At 35.4% G+C, this 20,078-nt stretch overlaps 1 protein-coding gene and 1 long non-coding RNA gene across 2 annotated transcripts; both read left to right on the plus strand.

Annotated features, from left to right (window-relative positions):
* Positions 1 to 1,300: 1,300 nt before the first annotated feature.
* LOC134282185 (uncharacterized) lies at positions 1,301 to 3,521 on the plus strand. Its single transcript, XR_009995233.1, has 3 exons — positions 1,301 to 1,374; positions 3,144 to 3,239; positions 3,443 to 3,521. It is a non-coding gene; the product is annotated as an uncharacterized LOC134282185 (long non-coding RNA).
* Positions 3,519 to 19,222, plus strand: LOC134282184 (uncharacterized). The gene is made up of 6 exons (XM_062764621.1): positions 3,519 to 3,547; positions 3,688 to 3,882; positions 5,695 to 5,798; positions 5,893 to 5,989; positions 6,121 to 6,279; positions 18,595 to 19,222. Exons 2-6 carry the CDS (start codon positions 3,822 to 3,824, stop codon positions 18,897 to 18,899), a joined length of 726 nt encoding a protein of 241 aa, XP_062620605.1. The 5' UTR covers positions 3,519 to 3,547; positions 3,688 to 3,821; the 3' UTR covers positions 18,900 to 19,222.
* The last annotated feature ends 856 nt before the right edge of the window (positions 19,223 to 20,078 follow it).

Below are 20,078 nucleotides of genomic sequence, written 5' to 3' on the forward strand. Positions count from 1 at the left end.
AGTGACCTCTGGTCTCCTTATTGATGTACAATATAAGGTGATCTCTGGTCTCTTTGTTAACGTAAAATATAAGGTGTCCTCTGGCCCCCCTACTGATGAACAATATAATGGGATATCTGGTCTCCTTATAGGTGTACGTTATAAGGTGACCTCTAATCCCCTACTGATGTACAATATAAGGTGACCTATGGTCCACCTACTGATGAACAATATAAGGTGACCTCTGGCCTCCCTACTTATGTACAATATAAGTTGACCTCTGGTCTTCTTATTGATGTACAATATAAGGTGACCTCGGGTCTCCTTACTGATGTTCAATATAAGGTGACCTCTAGTCCCCTACCGATGTACAATATAAGATAACCTCTGGTCCCCCTACTAATGTACAGTATAATGTGACCTACGTTGGTCTCCTTATTGATGTACAATATAAGGTGACCTCTGGTCTCCTTATTGATGTTCAATATAAGGTGACCTCTGGTCCCCCTGCTGATATACAGTATAAGTTGACCTCAGGTCTCTTTATTGATGTATAATATAAGGTGACCTCTGGTTTCCCTACTGATGTACTGTACATTATAATGTGACCACTGGTCCCCCTACTGATGTACAATATAAGGTGACCTTTGGTCCCCCTACTGATGTACAATATAAGGTGTCCTCTGGTCCCCCTACTGATGTTCACTATAAGGTGTCCTTTGGTCCCCTACTGATGCAGAATCTAAGGTGATCTTTGTTTCCTCTACTGATTAATGTACAGTAAAATATTAGGTGACCACTGGTCCCCGTACTGATGTACAATATAAGGTGACCTCTGGTCCCCCAAATGATATACAATATAAGGTATATCCTCAGGTCACCCTTATAATGTGCAATAAAGTGTTATCTTTGGCCCCTTTTAATTTAAAATGTAAGGTGACCTATGATCCCTCTTATGATGTACAATATAACAATAGGATAAGGTGACCACTGGTCTCCCTACTGATGTGTAATATAAGGTTACCTCTTGTCGCCCTAATTACTTTCACGTTTCTACTAATATATATATTAGAAAGTAGATCTCTTTAAAATTATAAATATGATTATTTTGGAGTAAGACATAGAAAACTGTCTGTCGTGTAAAATTCAGTTAATATATATGGTGACCTACGGTCTCCGTATTGATAACGATGAATTTACTTTTGTGCCTTTTATGTCTGAAGAGTTCCTAAAATGTTTTATTACTACGCAAAATGGCGAACTATTTGCGGGGGACCTGAGGTCCTAGTTGAGCGTACGTTTTATCCTTCTGCGTCTATGCTATACCAGTTGCCTTGTTTTCCTGGATAGTTGCCCTTTTAACACTGGGATGGATAATTTACCAAAAACTGAACGGTATTTAAGTTATATTTAATTTACTTGCAAATAATTCAAAATACTTTTTTATGTATTGTAAACATTAAAAAAACAATTTTAATTGTAAATTTAAATCACATTAAGATTAGAATTAGAAGCTATTGGTTACAAATGCATAAAATGAATCTATCACAACACTCCGTCAATCTTGGCACGTCAAACATAATGATTGCAATTTTCCATTTGTATTGCGATTGTAAGCATGTTTTTGTTGTCCAGGCTGTTTCTCGGAGATGGCTGGGACAATATTCCTGAAACTTTCCTCAAAGGAGGGATGCAGTGGTTGTAGTTATCGTTGGTTGAATGCCATGTGGTCATTCAGTTTCAAAATGGCTACCGTTGCCATGAAAACCTGCAAAAAGCGTTGAATTTTGTCCATGAGTGTTCTCTCTTAAACATTCGTGATGAAACTTTTTTATTTTATTGATTAGTAGAACTTTGTAGTTGCGTTATTCGCACTTAAAATTTTGAAATAATCGATTATTGTCATGGAAAGCAGAGGAAAGTTAAACTTCTTAAATTTTGATTTTTAAATCAAAGTACTGAAAGTACTGATAGGAGTTGATGGTTGTATTTGCGTATATAAAGATATATTAAAATTAAGATTAAGGTAAAAGAGGAGCGCTGGCAGATTGTAAATGAATAATACCGGTATGTCCTTTGAAATGTTGTCAAAGAAAATAAATAATTTGATCTTGACTGGTGGTACCTTAGCACTCTCCTCCCCCTCAAGAAATGGAATGTTGGGGTTCAGGGAGATTTTCTTTTTCTTCTTGTCTCTGGTCATCTTAGACATAAATATTCTTTCCTGCAAGAGCACGGAAATAAATAATCTAAATCGACCAGATACAAATATACAAATGAAAAAAATTGTTGAATACAAATACGAAATTAATCGATAGAATAATTAATTAATCAATAGAGATAGGAAATAATCATTATATAAACAAATCAAATGGAAAATTATTCAAAACAAATAATTTGGCGACTCTGGGGGTGTCTTGAAAAGGGTGGCATAAGTCGGCCAATAACTCTTTGAGCAATAAGCCCGGCTAACTAGAGAGTCTGCAATTGCAAGCAATAGCGTATGTCGCCACGAACTGTTCCCCTATTTCCATGGCAACTATTGATAATTTCGGACAAGACTTTCATTTATTGTTTCACTAAAACAATACCCATTAGCTAAGCTTGGACAACCATCCATTCGCGTCAGTACTTTCAGTACTTTGATTTAAAATTCAAAGTTAAATATTTTCACTTTCGCCTGGTTTCCACGGCAATAATCGATTATTTCAAAATTTTAAATGCGAATCGCACAACAACTACAATTACTATTCCCTAAAATAAAAAAAAGTTTTATGACGAATGTTCAAGGGACCAGAGAGAACACTCGTGGACAAAATTCCTCCCTTTGTGCAGGTTTCCATGGCAACAATAGCCATTTGAAACTGAATTACCACACAACACAACAACAACCAGTGGTCGTCCTTTGAGGAAAGTTTAAGGAATATTGTCCCAGCCATCTCCGAGAAACAGCCTGGACAACAAATTCATGCGTACAATCGCAATATGTCGCCCGACTTCGTTCGGGGCGACATAATAAAAATTATACCATACAAATGGAAAATGATACAATATAGATATTGCAACGTTTGACATGCCAAATACTGTATGATGACTGTATATCATGTATTATAATGAAGATAATAAAATCGGAATTAATAATGACATACTTCATTTGAGTCTAGTTTATGGATCAACAGAGAATAACTATCAAAGTATCTTTTATACTGTATCCTGTTCACGGGAAACCGCCTGCCTGTCAACCTTTTCCTTTAGTTTGCGTAAGTATCTCTCTCTCTCTCTCTCAGGGTGTGTGTGTGGGGGAGGGATATGTTTGCGTGCAGGTACTCGGGGGGAGATTAATGATACGAGTGCAATCTTTCCTCATTTTGGCAATGTTTACTGTTTCTTCAACATTAAAAAGGGAACTTACATTTTTAATAGAAAGAGAAGCTATTGAGTTTTTATTGAAATTTTTTTCTAGCCCTCCTTGATATTCATTTTGCCAGCATACTCTCTCTTCTTCTGTGCGGGGTCGGCTGTCGGATTCTTTGGGCTGTCATAGGGGGAGTGTTAGTTCTAATTGCAGGTCAGAATACTGTGCTAAAATGTCTTCGTCAAATAGTTGACATTAACGAGTTTTTTTTCAGCTAAAGAAGAACGAAATATAATTCATTCTATGAGTAAGTGTACAATACTGTATATATTTACAAATATATCATTGTACAGCTACTTTCGAACACGTCCTTTTGAGTCGATTTTATGGCTGCTACTTCCTAGATGGAACGGAATGTTCTAATGGCGTTGCCTATTCTGTAATCATTGCTGGACTTGGCTTCTTGTTGGTTCTGTTCTCTGTTGTGATGATTCTTGTGCGTTTCGTTGCACCACAAACACAGGCTGATAATGATCAGTTAATATCAGGTAAAACAATGACAAAAGGTAATATACTCAACAACAAAAAAGTTTAGGGTTAAGTATAATATAGTTAATTTGAGGAAATTTCAATTCTGGAATTTATTATAAATTGATGTGAATGTTTATCCATAACTACACGTGTTGTTTGCTACACTTCACTACTTTATCAGTCCACGTTTTCGAAGCCAAACAAAAAGTATCAACCCTAGTCAGCATTGCAGAGTAGAACTGGTAAGCATGGCTTTATGAAATACTGTCAACATTTCATGCTGACGCTAAATAAGGACAATTAAACATTTTTGAAACACAAATGAATTAAAGGTTATGCCTCAAAAAAGACGTTTGACTGTACAGGAAGCCGGTAGGACCAAGTGGATGCTACAAACTGGAATATCACAGGCTTCAGTGGGAAGACTGATGAACCGGTCACAAAGCGTCATTGGTCGGTTGTGGCAGAGATATCAGGTTACAGGATCAGTCCAGGAAAGGCCTCGGAGTGGAAGACCACGATATACGACGGCCCGACAGGACCGCCAACTTGTGCTGCAGGCAAAGCGAAACCGATTTAACTCGGCTGTTGCTTTAAAAAGGGAATAACATGGAATAAACATCTGTACAAAAACACGCAGGAATAGGCTTCATGAAGTTAACCTAAAAGCAAGACGAAATGCCACACGCCCAGTTTTCACTGCAGATCACAGAGTAAGGAGGCTGGAGTTTGCAAGAGACCATGCAAATTTGAAATCCGCCACTTGAGATCGGTAATTTTTACAGATGAATCTAAATTTTGTGTAGATTTTAATGAAGGAAGGAAGGCGACGGGTGTGGAGACTGAAGAATGCTGTTGTGACTCAACATGCGACTGCTGTGTGGCTCAACATGATCGCTTTGGTGATGGTTCTGTTATGGTGTGGGGAGGCATTTCTATTCAGGGGTCCACATCATCAGAAATGGTGTATTGACCGGTGTCAGATACAGAGATGAGATCATTCAGCCAAATGTGAGAACATTTGCTGGGGCAATAGGAAGGCAATTCATTTTGATGGATGATAACGCCAGGCTACACAGAGCAAACATCGTAAATGCCTTGAGGCAGAGATTATCGAGAGAATGTAGTGGCCTTCGAAGTCACCAGACCTCAGTCCTATTGAATATGCCTGGGATGTTCTTCAGAGGCAAATTCAGCAGCGGTACCCTGCCCCATGCAACACCAATGAACTTGAAGTTGCTCTGTTAGAGGAATGGGATCGGATACCTCAAAGGACCATCCGTTCACTAATTCGAAGTTTCCCCAGGCGATGCAGGGCTGTTATTCAGGCAAGGGTAGGCCACACCAAGTATTGAGAGTTGTCAGGATAATTGTCAGTCTTTAATTAAACAAATTATGCAATTACTGTATATGAAAATTCACATTAAAAATAAGGGTATCCATCTTGTTAATCTTGTTCTTCTGTCCAAGTGAACATTTACCATTACTTTTTTGTCAAATGTGTTATAACTTTACAGAGGTAATTATGTATTTTGATTAAATATACCTTTTCGATGTAGAAATTATAAATGCAGGTTTTCATAATCCTTAACTTTCTTTGTTGAGTATATATACTGAAGACCTTTTACATTTAGCGATGTATTTTCTATATCACCTTTTGTAGAAAAGAACTAAAAGCCGCTAAATCAAGAAAATATCAAGAGTATTTATTTCCAAGACAAAAAGGCCAAAAAAAAAAATATCCCCCAAAATATAAATACACTGTAAACAAATTCAAAAGTAGCAATTATTTGACCAAAAGCTGAGTTGTATGCGGTTTTTTTTTTCAGAGGAAACTAGGATGGTTAAAACCAGAGCTCTTCCTGTTGCTTTACTGCTTGGTTTGTTGTTCAAGATCGTTGCATTTGCAACACCGGGTTGGATAATGTACGAGGTAATGGTCATAAATATATAATGATAAATGGCACTAATGAAAAATGCATTTCCTACCAATTAAATACGAAAAATAATTGTATTTTTTATTACAGGAAACACATAGTACAACATGGATTGGAATATTCTACTCAAGGACTTATGAAGGAGACAATAGTCGGACGACATCTTTTCTTGACAGATCACGTGATGGTTCTCCCCTTCTCTTTCGTTCGTTATAAAACAAAAAATATAATATATTTGAAATATTTTTATACAAAATACTTTAAAGTTGTTATTATAAATGTACATGTATATAATTAAATTAAATATTATATTTTCAGAATTTGGTATTATCGGTCTTCAGATTAACTGTGTCATTAATGTTGTGTTATCCGGGGCCGGCATTCTGGTCTTCATTTTGAACAGCAGGAGAGTATCTAAGCACGTAATGGTTAAGCCTGTAGCATATATATCAAGTGGAATCTTTCTGTGTGTAGGAGGTTTGCATTTTTTTTCTTAGATTCAATTGTATTTCAAAATTTTAAAATCAAAGGAATTTTGGATTGTTATATCAAATAACAATATTTAAAATGTTAATTTCTTTAATGGATATACCCGTGAAACACAACATATTTAAAATTTACATTAGACGAACGAATACCGTACGGCCCTTCTATTCGCCTTTCAGAAATATCGATGAAGTTTCAATCAATAAACAATAGAAATTTTTATTCATATATCGACTGTACATGATCGGGAGGCGAGGATTCAATTTTGGTTTGGTGCGCATCGTCAGAACTAAAGCGTAAACATTTGAAACAAATGTTCCTTCACCAAGCGCTCGGCACCAGAACGGCCAAAAGTTAACTTAAAGTGTCTTTGGATCCTTCAAATGAGACATTAAAACTTAAAACATATGTCTTGGGTGACCATAGCATGATGAACAAGTGCTATTTGTAACGGGAACCGTTACAGATGTTCCCCAAACGCTCCCCAAATCCTTTTTGGTGCCATATTCCCTGTAAGCTTCATTAAATAAGACAAACTCTGTGCATTTTTGACTTTAACAACGTTTTCTCAGAAAGGATACCAATTATATTCGAATTTAAACATTGCACACGTGCGCATGTGAATGCATGTGCGTTATGATCATATCATCTTGTCTACACTATCTACATATTTTAATATACAATATATTAAAGCATTCAGTCCAAAAGTATGAAAAATCACTCTTTCAAGTGTATTTTTCATTTCACTCGTTCCAAATGCACGCACGTGCGTGCACGTGCATGCACGTGCATGCACGTGCATGATGACCATACCTTCCTGTAGGAGTCCCTTATATCCATCTATATTCTAAATCCCATCCTGTTTGGTTGGAAAACAAGGGAGTTATAGCCATTTCAATTTTAAGCCAATCAGATTGCAGCACACGTGCATGCGCGTGATTTCATGATTTTTTTTTCTAGATCATATTGTAGGATATCGTAATGCATGACTATGTTTTAAATTTCAAAGCATTTCGTCAAAAAACAAAGGAGATATAGCCATTTAAAGTTTCAGCCAATCAGATTACAGCACGCGGGCATGCGCATGCTTTCATGAAAATTCTTATAGATCATGCTGTAGATCTTCATAATGTAGTTCTATGTTCAAAATTTCAAAGGATTATGACAAGAAACAAGAAAGATATTGAGACTTTAGTTTCAGCCAATCAGAGCGAAGCGCACGTGCATGCGCGTGAGATCTTACTTTTTTGACCATGTCATTTTGTCTATGCTTCTAATATATACTTATAATATGAGTTTCAAAGAATTTCATCAATAATTTAAATAGCTACGTCTGTATCAATTATATTGGACATTTCTCGTATTGCACGTGCGAGCTCTTGCAAGCACATGTGCATGCACATGCTTTCATGATAAATCTTATATTACAGGCTGTAGACCTTCCTAATGTATGACTATGTTCAAAATTTCAAATGATTTTATCAAAAAACAAAAAAGATATTGAGACTTTAGTTTCAGCCAATCAGAGCAAAGCGCACGTGCATGCGCGTGCGATCTTGCTATTTTGACCATTTCATCTTGTGCATACTACTAATATATCCTTACATTATAAGTTTTAAAACATTTCGTAACAAAATAGAAAAGTTACGGTTATATCCATTATATATTGGTCATTTTAAGTTTTGCACGTGCGCGCTCTTGCAAGCACGTGCGGGCAAAATGACCTTGATTCCGCAAATCTACATAACATGCCTACTTACCCTAAAAAGGTTTCACCTAAGTCGGATGTGTAGTTTACAAGATCACTCGCGTACAAAATTTTCCCAGGAAGAAAAATAATAATAATAAGAATAACTAGTGCTAATTGTAACGGGGACCGTTACAGATGTTCCCCAAACGCTCCCCAACTCCCTTTTGGTGCCAAATTCCCTGTAAGCTTCATTAAATAACACAAACTCTATGCATTTGAGACTTTAACAACGTTTACCCAGAAATGTACCATGCTCATTCAAATTTTAGCATTGCATGTGTGCGCATGTGAATGCATGTACGTAATGACCATATCATCTTGTCAAAATAATCTATATATCTTAATATACTAAATATTAAAGTATTTAATCCAAAAGTATTAAAAAATTCGCTCTTTCAAGTGTATTTTTGATTTTACCCATTTCACGTGCACGCACGTGCATACTTGAGCATGATGACCATACCTTCTTGTAGAAGTTCATTAAATCGATCTATGTGCCAAATCCCATCCCGTTTGGTTGAAAACCAAGGGAGTTATAACTGTTTAAAGTTTCAGCCAATCAGATTGCAGCGCACTTAACTCACATGTATGCATGTGCATGGTGACCATACCTTCTTGTAGAAGTCCATTATTAAGGTCTTCCGTCTCCAACGGAAGACCTTCTTGTTTTCGTTCGGTTTCTTTTTCCCTATTATTATTATTATTCTTCCAACCGATTTTGTGCAAGCGATTTCTCAGAGATGGCTCGTCCGATTTCTACCAAACTTTCAGATCTGAAAGATATTCAATTGATCTTGATAGGTTTTTTTCCTTTTTGATTATCTCACTTCCGGTCGTGAGATATGGACGATTTTCTGATTTTCAGAGGGTCGGCTTGTCCGGGAAACTCCTCCGAAACGACTTAAGATATGGACTTGAGATTTTTAGGGAAAAAAGAGGAAGGTTTGGTGAGTTGTAATTGGGTCTCCAAATCTTTCTAGCGCAAAAGGCACCGAAGTTCGGTAGGGCCGAAAAAATGTCTCAGAAATATCTCACAAAATTTGACGCATTTTGTCTCATATCTTCACTCCTGTTCATAATTTGTTAAAACATATTGAAGACAAAATGTTCAATATCGCAAGACCTTTCATTTGATATAAAAAAAATAGGGCTGACCCTTCAAATTAGGGGCAAAGAGGGGCCAAAAGTCTTTTATCTATAACTCTCTAATGATCAATTCTTTGTTATACATTATTGATCAAAAGTATTCATCTTAACAATTAGATTATAACTATCTAAGTTGTTTGAAAATTGGCTTATCTGAATTCTAGATATTAATATTTGAAAATCTGAAGCGGGCCCCAGATGGCGGCTGTCTTTGTCAATTCCGCCATTTCGCAATTGGGGTTTATGGAGGCAGCTGAGCGTTTGATTAAACCATTCTGACATACGAAAGCATGAAATGTAAACAAAACTACTTGGACTTTCACGTAGTAGTACGTTGCAATTCAGTGTCGATCTTAACACTTAATTTCCGTTTCACTACTTAAGTGTAACTGGGCTAGATACGATATATGTAATGTGTACAAAGACTTTTAAACGTCGAAATAAAATAAAGGCAATAAGAACGTTTTATTTATTTTATTTCATTGCAGCTATCACACCAATTTAATAGATAAGTTCAAAGAAAATGCGCGAATATTTACTCCTGGCGTTTGGCGCAAATTATTAATAGTGACCCGCCTTTTATGATTCTTAGACAGGTGTACTGTTGCAAAAGTATACACACAAGTATATTTAGAGCAGTACTCCCAAAAGCTTTATGGTTTGCGCGTTGGGGATAAAACAGAAAAAGGCGACATGGGTTCAATCCTCTTTGCGACCAAAATTTTGAATCTTTTTCTGTGATATTCATGGCATAAGTAAAGGCCCCTATTTGCTGATTTAACGTATAATCAGTTTCTTGATTTGATAAAGAAGAAATTAAATATCTTTGAATGTCTTAGAACTTTCGCAAGCGTAGGTTCAACGTTTTCTTAAACACTAAAAAATATTCATTTCATTTTCTCATAAATAGGCTGCGCCGATAATACACATGGTGCCAATGTGCAAGTAAGGTCATCCCCATGATGGGGAATGGACCTGTAGAAAACCTTCTCTGGTTCTGCAGAGTCGAGTTTTTAGCAAATAAAATGTATGAAAATGCACGAATATTTACTCGTGGCGTTTGGCGCAAATTATTGATAGTGACCCGCCTTTTATGATTCTTAGACAGGTGTACTGTTGCAAAAGTATACACACAAGTATATTTAGAGCAGTACTCCCAAAAGCTTTATGGTTTGCGCGTTGGGGATAAAACAGAAAAAGGCGACATGGGTTCAATCCTCTTTGCGACCAAAATTTTGAATCACTTTTCAGCTCGATTATACGAGATTTTTTTTCCTGAATCGGACGGAAGACCTCTCGTTGCTAGCAACGAGATCGTATCTAGTTAAGGTCTTCCGTTTCCAACGGAAGACCTTATTGTTTTCGTTCGGTTTCTTTTTCCCTATTATTATTATTATTATTTTTCTTCCAACCGATTTTGTGCAAGCGATTTCTCAGAGATGGCTCGTCCGATTTATACCAAACTTTCAGATCTGAAAGATATTCAATTGATCTTGATAGGTTTTTTTGCTTTTTGATGATCTCACTTCCGGTCGTGAGATATGGTCGATTTTCTGATTTTCAGAGGGTCGGCTTGTCCAGGAAACTCCTCCGAAACGACTAAAGATATCGACTTAAGATTTTCAGTGAAAGTAAAGGAAGGTTTGGTGAGTTGTAATTGGGTCTCCAAATCTTTCTAGCGCAAAAGGCGCCGGAGCTCGGTAGGGCCCGAAAAAATGTCTCAGAAATATCTCACAAAATTTGACACATTTTGTTTCATATCTTCATACGCGTTCATAATTTGTTAAAGCATATTGAAGAAAAAATGTGCAAAATCACAAGGCCTTTCATTTGATGTCAAAAAAATGGGGCTGACCCCTAAAATTAGGGGCTCAGAGAGGCCGAAAGTCTTTTATCTATAACTCTCTAATGAACAATATTTTGTTATACATTACTGAAGCAAAAGTATTTATCTTAACTATTTGCAACAATATATGATACAATTTTGATCATATGTTACGTAATTAGGGGTCACAAGGGGCCAGAATGTCAAATCTTTGACGCTTTATATCTCGAAAAGGGTGAATATTTTGATAAGCAATATTGAACAAAAGATGGCTAGATTAATGTGCTAAACAATATGTATACTTTGAATTTTTGTAAAACGGCCCCATTAAGGACTTGTAGGAGTGGCCCCTAAATATTTATATAAAGCATATCTCCTAAACGAAAAGAAATCTCTGAATAGGTGTAGAACAAAAAGTCTTTGAAATAACAAGACCTTTCGTTTGATATCAAGAAAAAGGGGCCGATTCCTCAAATTAGGGGCTGAGAGGGGCCAGAAGTCTTTCATCTTTAACTCTTTAATGATCAATATTTTGTGATGCATTACAGAAGCAAAGATGTTCATATTAACCATTTGCAACAATATATGATAAAATTTTGATCATATGTTACGTAATTAGGGGTCACAAGGGGCCAGAATGTCAAATCTTTGACGCTTCATATCTCGAAAAGGGTGAATATTTTGATAAGCAATATTGAACAAAAGATGGATAGATTAATGATCTAAACAATATGCATACTTTGAATTTTTGTAAAACGGCCACATTAAGGACTTGTAGGAGTGGCCCCTAAATATTATTATAAAGCATATCTCCTAAACGAAAAGAAATCTCTGAATAGGTGTAGAACAAAAAGTCTTTGAAATCACAAGACCTTTCGTTTGATATCAAAAAAAAGGGGCCGACTCCTAAAATTAGGGGCTGAGAAGGACCAGAAGTCTTTCATCTTTAACTCTTTAATGATCAATATTTTGTGATGCATTACAGAAGCAAAGATGTTCATATTAACCATTTGCAACAATATATGATAGAATTTTGATCATATGTTACGTAATTAGGGGTCACAAGGGGCCAGAATGTCAAATCTTTGACGCTTCATATCTCGAAAAGGGTGAATATTTTGATAAGCAATATTGAACAAAAGATGGCTAGATTAATGTGCTAAACAATATGCATACTTTGAATTTTTGTAAAACGGCCCCATTAAGGACTTGTAGGAGTGGCCCCTAAATATTTATATAAAGCATATCTCCTAAACGAAAAGAAATCTCTGAATAGGTGTAGAACAAAAAGTCTTTGAAATCACAAGACCTTTCGTTTGATATCAAGAAAAAGGGGCCGACTCCTAAAATTAGGGGCTGAGAGGGGCCAGAAGTCTTTCATCTTTAACTCTTTAATGATCAATATTTTGTGATGCATTACAGAAGCAAAGATGTTCATATTAACCATTTGCAACAATATATGATAGAATTTTGATCATATGTTACGTAATTAGGGGTCACAAGGGGCCAGAATGTCAAATCTTTGACGCTTCATATCTCGAAAAGGGTGAATATTTTGATAAGCAATATAGAACAAAAGATGGCTAGATTAATGTGCTAAACAATATGCATACTTTGAATTTTTGTAAAACGGCCCCATTAAGGACTTGTAGGAGTGGCCCCTAAATATTTATATAAAGCATATCTCCTAAACGAAAAGAAATCTCTGAATAGGTGTAGAACAAAAAGTCTTTGAAATCACAAGACCTTTCGTTTGATATCAAGAAAAAGGGGCCGACTCCTAAAATTAGGGGCTGAGAGGGACCAGAAGTCTTTCATCTTTAACTCTTTAATGATCAATATTTTGTGATGCATTACAGAAGCAAAGATGTTCATATTAACCATTTGCAACAATATATGATACAAATTTGATCATATGTTACGTAATTAGGGGTCACAAGGGGCCAGAATGTCAAATCTTTGACGCTTCATATCTCGAAAAGGGTGAATATTTTGATAAGCAATATTGAACAAAAGATGGATAGATTAATGATCTAAACAATATGCATACTTTGAATTTTTGTAAAACGGCCCCATTAAGGACTTGTAGGAGTGGCCCCTAAATATTTATATAAAGCATATCTCCTAAACGAAAAGAAATCTCTGAATAGGTGTAGAACAAAAAGTCTTTGAAATCACAAGACCTTTCGTTTGATATCAAGAAAAAGGGGCCGATTCCTCAAATTAGGGGCTGAGAGGGGCCAGAAGTCTTTCATCTTTAACTCTTTAATGATCAATATTTTGTGATGCATTACAGAAGCAAAGATGTTCATACTAACCATTTGCAACAATATATGATAAAATTTTGATCATATGTTACGTAATTAGGGGTCACAAGGGGCCAGAATGTCAAATCTTTGACGCTTCATATCTCGAAAAGGGTGAATATTTTGATAAGCAATATTGAACAAAAGATGGCTAGATTAATGTGCTTAACAATATGCATACTTTGAATTTTTGTAAAACGGCCCCATTAAGGACTTGTAGGAGTGGCCCCTAAATATTTATATAAAGCATATCTCCTAAACAAAAAGAAATCTCTGAATAGGTGTAGAACAAAAAGTCTTTGAAATCACAAGACCTTTCGTTTGACATCAAGAAAAAGGGGCCGACTCCTCAAATTAGGGGCTCAGAGGGGCCAGAAGTCCTTCATCTTTAACTTTTTAATGATCAAAATTTAGTGATGTATTATAGAAGCAAGATGTTCGTATTAACGATTTGCAATGATACATTATAAAATTTTGATCATATGTTACGTAATTAGGGGTCACAAGGGGCCAGAATGTCAAATCTAGGACGCTTGATATCTCGAAAAGGGGGAAAATTTTGATAAGTAATATTGAAGAAAGGATGGTCAGAATAATGTTTTAAACAATATGCATACTTTGAATTTTGTTAAACAGGCCCCACTAAGGACTTGTAGGGGTGGCCCCTAAATATTTCTATAAAGCGTTTCTCCTAAACGAAAAGAAATCTCTAAACAAGTGTATAACAAAAAGTCTTTGAAATCACAAGACCTTACGTTTGACATCAAGAAAAAGGGGCCGTCTCATCAAATTAGGGGCTCAGAGGGGCCAGAAGTCTTTCATCTTTCACTTTTTTGTAATAAGTATACATTTTGAGAAGCAAAGATATTCATTTTAACGATATGCAACAATATGTTATAATATTTTGATCATATGTTACGTAATAAGGGATCGCCAGGGGCCAAAATGCTATATTTTTTATGCTTTACGTCTCGAAAAGGGGGAGTATTTTTATAAGCAATATTGAACAAAAGATGTTCAGAATATTGGATAAAAAAACAGAAACTTTAAGTTTAATGAAGAAAAACTTAATGTCATTCTCTTTTAACGAATATCTCAGTCAAAATCACATCTCATCTTATCTAGAAATTCAACGGAAGACCTACTCGTTGCTCGCAACGAGATCTCATCTAGTATATATCTATGTTCCAAATCCCATCCTGTTTGGCTGAAAACCAAGGGAGTTGTCACTGTGTAAAGTTTCAGCCAATCAGATTGCAGCTCACGTACACGTACGTGTATGCATGTGCATGGTGACCATACCTTCTTGTAGAAGTCCATTTTATATATCTATGTTCCGAATCCCATCCTGTTTGGTTGAAAACCAAGGGAGTTATAGCTATTTAAAGTTTCAGCCAATCAGATTGCAGCGCAGATGCATGCACGTGTTTTCATTATAATTTCTATATTTCCTGTTGTAGGATATCCTAATGCATGGCTATGTTCAAAATTTCAAAGGATTTCTTTAAAAAACAAGAAAGATATTGAGACTTTAGTTTCAGCCAATCAGAGCAAAGCGCACGTGCATGCGCGTGAGATCTTGCAATTTTGACCATGTCATCTTGTCTATATTACTAATATATCCTTACATTATGAGTTTCAAAGCATTTCATCAAAAATTTAAAAAGTTACGCCTATATCAATTAACTCGGTCATTTCACGCGTTGCACGTGCGCGCTCTTGCAAGCACGTGCGCGCAAAACGACCTTTGTTTGGCAAATCTACATAACATGTCTACTGACCCTAAAAACATTTTACCTTAGTCGGATGTGTAGTTTACAAGATCACTCAAGGACAAAATTTTCCCAGGAATAATAATAATAATAATAATAATAAGAAACAGAGTAAAAACAATATGTTCCCCAACTTCGTTTGGGGAACATAATAATAATAAGAAACAGAGTAAAAACAATATGTTCCCCAACTTCGTTTGGGGAACATAACAATATGTTCCCAAACTTCGTTTGGGGAACATAATAAGGAGACTAATTGTTCAGATTACAATTCTGATTTTAATTCAGATAACAATATGAAGCCTTTTCACCTTCTTGAGTGTTTTCATATCATTTGGCTTCAAGAAAAGAAGTTAAAAGCAAAAAAATTAATAAAACAGCAAAATTCTAATTTTCTACTACCGTGTTTTTAAGATCGGGCTCGGGGTTGGTTATATTCAATAGTAGTTCCATACATGGAAAAGGGATTTTCCTTTCTGTTCAGAATTTTTTTTAATATTTCCTCTCAGGCCATTTTGACAACTCTGATACCTGTGCTTGGTAAATTTTATATTCTTTGTAAATAAATATATAAAAGTTTTTTGACCGGAACTATTCATTTTTTCCAATGCATAGGGGGCTACTCTCTGGGTTTTACAAGAGATGTTTAAAAAGACATTCGTGTCAGCTAATGTGACCAATATTGTTTAACACCTTCTTATTAATATTTTTTTCATGAATGCAAATATCTCATTATTTTACGAAGGAGCGTACATGTATATTGATTTTTAATATACCGAAAATCGCTATTTCTGGGGATTGCGTAATTCTAAAAAAAATTCAAATAAATTTCAAAGGTAAATTAAACAAAGGATGCTTGGTATTAAAATATTATTTCAAATCAGTAGAATTGAATGCTATTAACGACATCTGAATAAATAGGCTATAAAAGGCTTATATGCCAACTTTGGTCATCTGCACTTTAATTTTAAACACGACAGGATTTGTATTTTTTTCTGTATAAATTAATAATTTCTATATACTTTGGAAACTCAAATGAAATATTTTAATACACTTTCCTCGAGCTCTTTTCTGCAGTTTTCCTGAAATTTTATGTGGGTCCGAGGTGTTATTTGAGTTTAACAGTGATTCTCTACGTTGCCATTAATTTGAATTGTTTGTGTGTGTGTGTGTGGGGTGGGGGTTGGGGGGGGGGTATTTTTATTCTTAACCTATTTAACGTTGGAGTTGAATCTTGTATCTTATTTCAAGAACTTAAGATTGATTGTGACATTTGGATGAAAGGTCAAGGTCATTAAAAACCACCACCTCTTTAACTTCTAACCTGTCAACCGAAATAAACTCTGAAAGGTGTTTCTAGATACATGTACATGTACTTCATATTTCTTTTTACCTTTGGGTCAAGGACAAAGGTTAAGGTCGATTTCAAGTTCATAGGTCAAGGTGATTTTGGTAAATAGCTAATATCAACATTTTATTCAGGTTACTAGTGACCTTGACCTAAGTTTCAAGGTCAAGGGTAAAAAGATCTGCATGCTTCAGTATGTTACATGTCTTGACATTTAGAAGTTCTTAATTCTGCATGAACATCAAACACTCAAGTATACTGTCTTTTAATACATTGTGTGCGGTCGCATGTGCATGCACGTCCATGCATTTACTTTTGATAGTAGTATAATGTAGGCAATCATTATATCTATTCATATTTGAAATTTCACCCTGTATTATTGAGAACCAAGAAAGTTGTAGGCATTTGAAGTTTTAGCCAATCAGATTGCAGCACACGTGCATGTGCGTGCGTTCATGATTATTCTTATAAATCATGCTGTAGATCTTCATAATGTAAGACTATGTTCAAAATTTCAAAGGATTTTGTCAGAAAACAAAATAGATATTTAGACTTTTAGTTTCAGCCAATCGCAGCGAAGGGCACCTGCATGCGCGTGAGATCTTGCTATTTTGACCATGTCATCATGTCTATACTACTATTATATCCTTATATTATGAGTTTCAAAGCATTTCATCCAATATTTAAAAAGTTACGGCTAAATCTATTATATTGGTCATTTCACGTGTTACACGTGCGCGCACATGCACGCACGTGCGCGCAAAATGACCTTCGTTCCGCACATCTACATAACATACCTAGTGACCCTAAAAAGGTTTCACCTAGATCGGATGAGTAGTTTACGAGAACACTCGCGGACAAAAAAGTACCGGAGAACAAAGAAAAAATTCAGAAAAAGTAAAAACAATATGTTCCCAAACTTCGTTTGGGGAACATAATAACCCTCACTGCTCAATGGTTGGGAGTGCTAAGTATTGTTCTGCGATCGAAGTACTTTTATCTGTAGAGGTACTCCAGCATGCTAGAGGTTCACGGCGAGATACTTTTGACTTGGCGCCGCGTAACCTCTAGCATCCATTGTAAAAATTCTCGCCGCTGAAACCCCAAGTGGAAAAAAAAATATTTAATTGAAAAATAAGGCTTTGTATATTAACGAATGGCACGAAACAATAAAATACTCACTTTTTACGATAAAACTTACGCATAAAACACCGTTAATCTCTCGTATTAGCAATAAATCCATTATTTTTAAAAATCGATGCAGAAATTGAAACAAGTCGTCTTTTTAAAATTCGGGAATGGAGTCTAGAAAATCTGACAAACGAAACTAGTTTAACGCAACGAAAATTTCGTTTTCTGACTAGCAATACTCAAAATTAATGTCAAGTCAAATCGAAAGTACTTCTGGTGACAAATTGGAATAATGACAATTTTCATTAATGAACAATAACGCACACTGAATAAAATGTATTTTATTATTTCTTGTGACTTTCATACCTCATGCAAACACGTAGATACCTGAAAATTACTTGTTAACAGTTTATTTCACACATAATATGTTCCGCCCAAAATCTCGGGCGGAACGAGCTCGTTCGAAAATGGCCTTCGGATGTAAGAGTCCGAGGTATATAAGGAGCATGGGGACGTTAACCGAGGCTCTTACTTGTAGTATCTGTAGAGGTTGACGTCTCTTTACGAGTAAAAATCCCTATAAAACAAAATACAATTGAACATTTGTAGACTCGATATATCCCAGTGAATTTCAAATAAAAGACACAGTATATCGAGTCTGCCAAATTTGTTTCAAATACATTTTGAAGTCGATCTTACTTACAAGAGGCGATAGGACCAATTAATTAAGAACTAAATGATATGGCATATGAGATGACTTGTATATGTAAAAAAAATATCCCTATCACTTGTATATGATGTTAATCATTATTAATCCTATGATTTACAGAAGCGCTACTGAAAATTATGTTCTAAGTACGACCTATTTTTTAAAAAAACTGATGTAGCTACCCACAAATTTGTTGAGGACACAAGGATTTATGAAATCATGAATTTATGATTTAGATTTATGAAATTTTTGAAATCTGTTCGTTATCTTTCCTCTTTGACAATTCAAACATGACCCTATTTTAATTATTAATTTACAGTTACTTTGGAGTTTGCCCTGCTTCTTCGTTTTATTGGAATGTGTATACTGATATTTCAACGGTCTATATGGTTTCCATATTCTTTTGTCCTTGCCTGCGTGTCCTTCGCTTTGCATCTTTATTCCGTTGTGGTAATTCTTATTCGCTATAAAAGAGGCAACGAGGTAGAAAATAATGACAACCAGATGTCGGAAAATCCAAGTTGGATGGGAATTCACCAAGATGTGATTACAGACAATGCGGATGTGATAGCAGACAACAGACCGGAAGTGATGACAGATAATGATGATATGACGAAGTGGTAACTACGGAAGCGTACTGCTGCCAATTGAAAAAAAAATAAGACGTACGTACGACTTATTATCTAGTTTTCATTTACTAGATCTTGACTTGTGGACAAATCAACGACTATATCTCATCTAATAAAATTACACAACTTATTTTGATAACTTGTGAATAGCAACTGTATGAGACTATTTTGAGGGAATGCAAAAATCCTTAAAAAATCTTCAGTTTTCAACTAAAGAGTATAATATCTTGATAAATGTGTCTGAGTCAAAGATGTATTGAAGATAGTGTGTAAATTTTGCGATGTCTATCATGAAATAATTTGCATTCCTTTTCATAATTATATGCTTATTATACATGTCAATAGAATATTTTTAATGGTTGGTGTTTGGTTACTATTTCCCTATTAAATATGATCTTTTAATATAGAAAAACATACAATTTTTGATGTATGTTTATCTTATAGATTGATCGGTAAGAATTGTATTTTCCTTATACTGACCTTCCGTACTTCCGTACTTTCCGAACCTGACGTAAACTTTGTACTTTGTAATTATCTTGCTTACAATAAAGAGATAACTTACGAATAAGGTATTGTTAAAATACAATTAAAGCTGTAAAGTTTTGTGATTTAATAAATATATTTCAGGGTTTTTTTCTAAATCAATTACTCAACCTATTCACGGGGGGTGGGAAGGAAGCTAATTTTTAGCTCTTCTGGTCAGAGACCAGTTGAGCTCCTGTGATAGTAATGCGTCCGGCGTCCGTCCGTCTGTATGTCTGTCTGTAAACAATTTTTCAAAATGCTACCCCTCCTACAGTTTTGGTTTGATTTCAATATAACTTGGCACACAAGTAGACTACACGAAGATACATAATTCTGTGTATCGGTTTTTGATTTTGATGAACGGTGTTGCCGTTCTTACTAAAAATAGAAATTTCTGTGAAATTCTTTCAAAGTGCTATGTCTCCTACAGTTTTGGATCGATTTTAGATTTAACTTGGCACACAAGTAGACTAGCTACACTAAGATACATAATTCTCTTTGTAGGTTTTTGATTTTGATGAATGGTATTGCCTTGGTTACTTAAAATAGAAAATATCTGTGAAATTCTTTCAAAATGCTATGTCTCCCACAGTTATGGTCTGATTTCAAAATAATTTCATAACTTGGCACACATGTAGTCTACACTTAG

The sequence above is a fragment of the Saccostrea cucullata genome, unplaced genomic scaffold (genome assembly GCF_032062105.1).
Source record: "Saccostrea cucullata isolate Sc308-1 unplaced genomic scaffold, CSIRO_AGI_Scuc_v1 ctg5654, whole genome shotgun sequence".
NCBI classification, from domain to species: Eukaryota; Metazoa; Mollusca; class Bivalvia; order Ostreida; family Ostreidae; genus Saccostrea; species Saccostrea cuccullata.

Bases quoted from the DNA above. Each gene is read 5' to 3' on its own strand.
- LOC134282184 (XM_062764621.1), top strand. From the start codon at position 3,822: ATGATTCTTGTGCGTTTCGTTGCACCACAAACACAGGCTGATAATGAT. The intron at 3,883-5,694 runs GTAAAACAATGA...TTTTTTTTTCAG, and splicing joins TAATGATCAGTTAATATCAG to AGGAAACTAGGATGGTTAAA. The intron at 5,799-5,892 runs GTAATGGTCATA...TTTTTATTACAG, and splicing joins CGGGTTGGATAATGTACGAG to GAAACACATAGTACAACATG.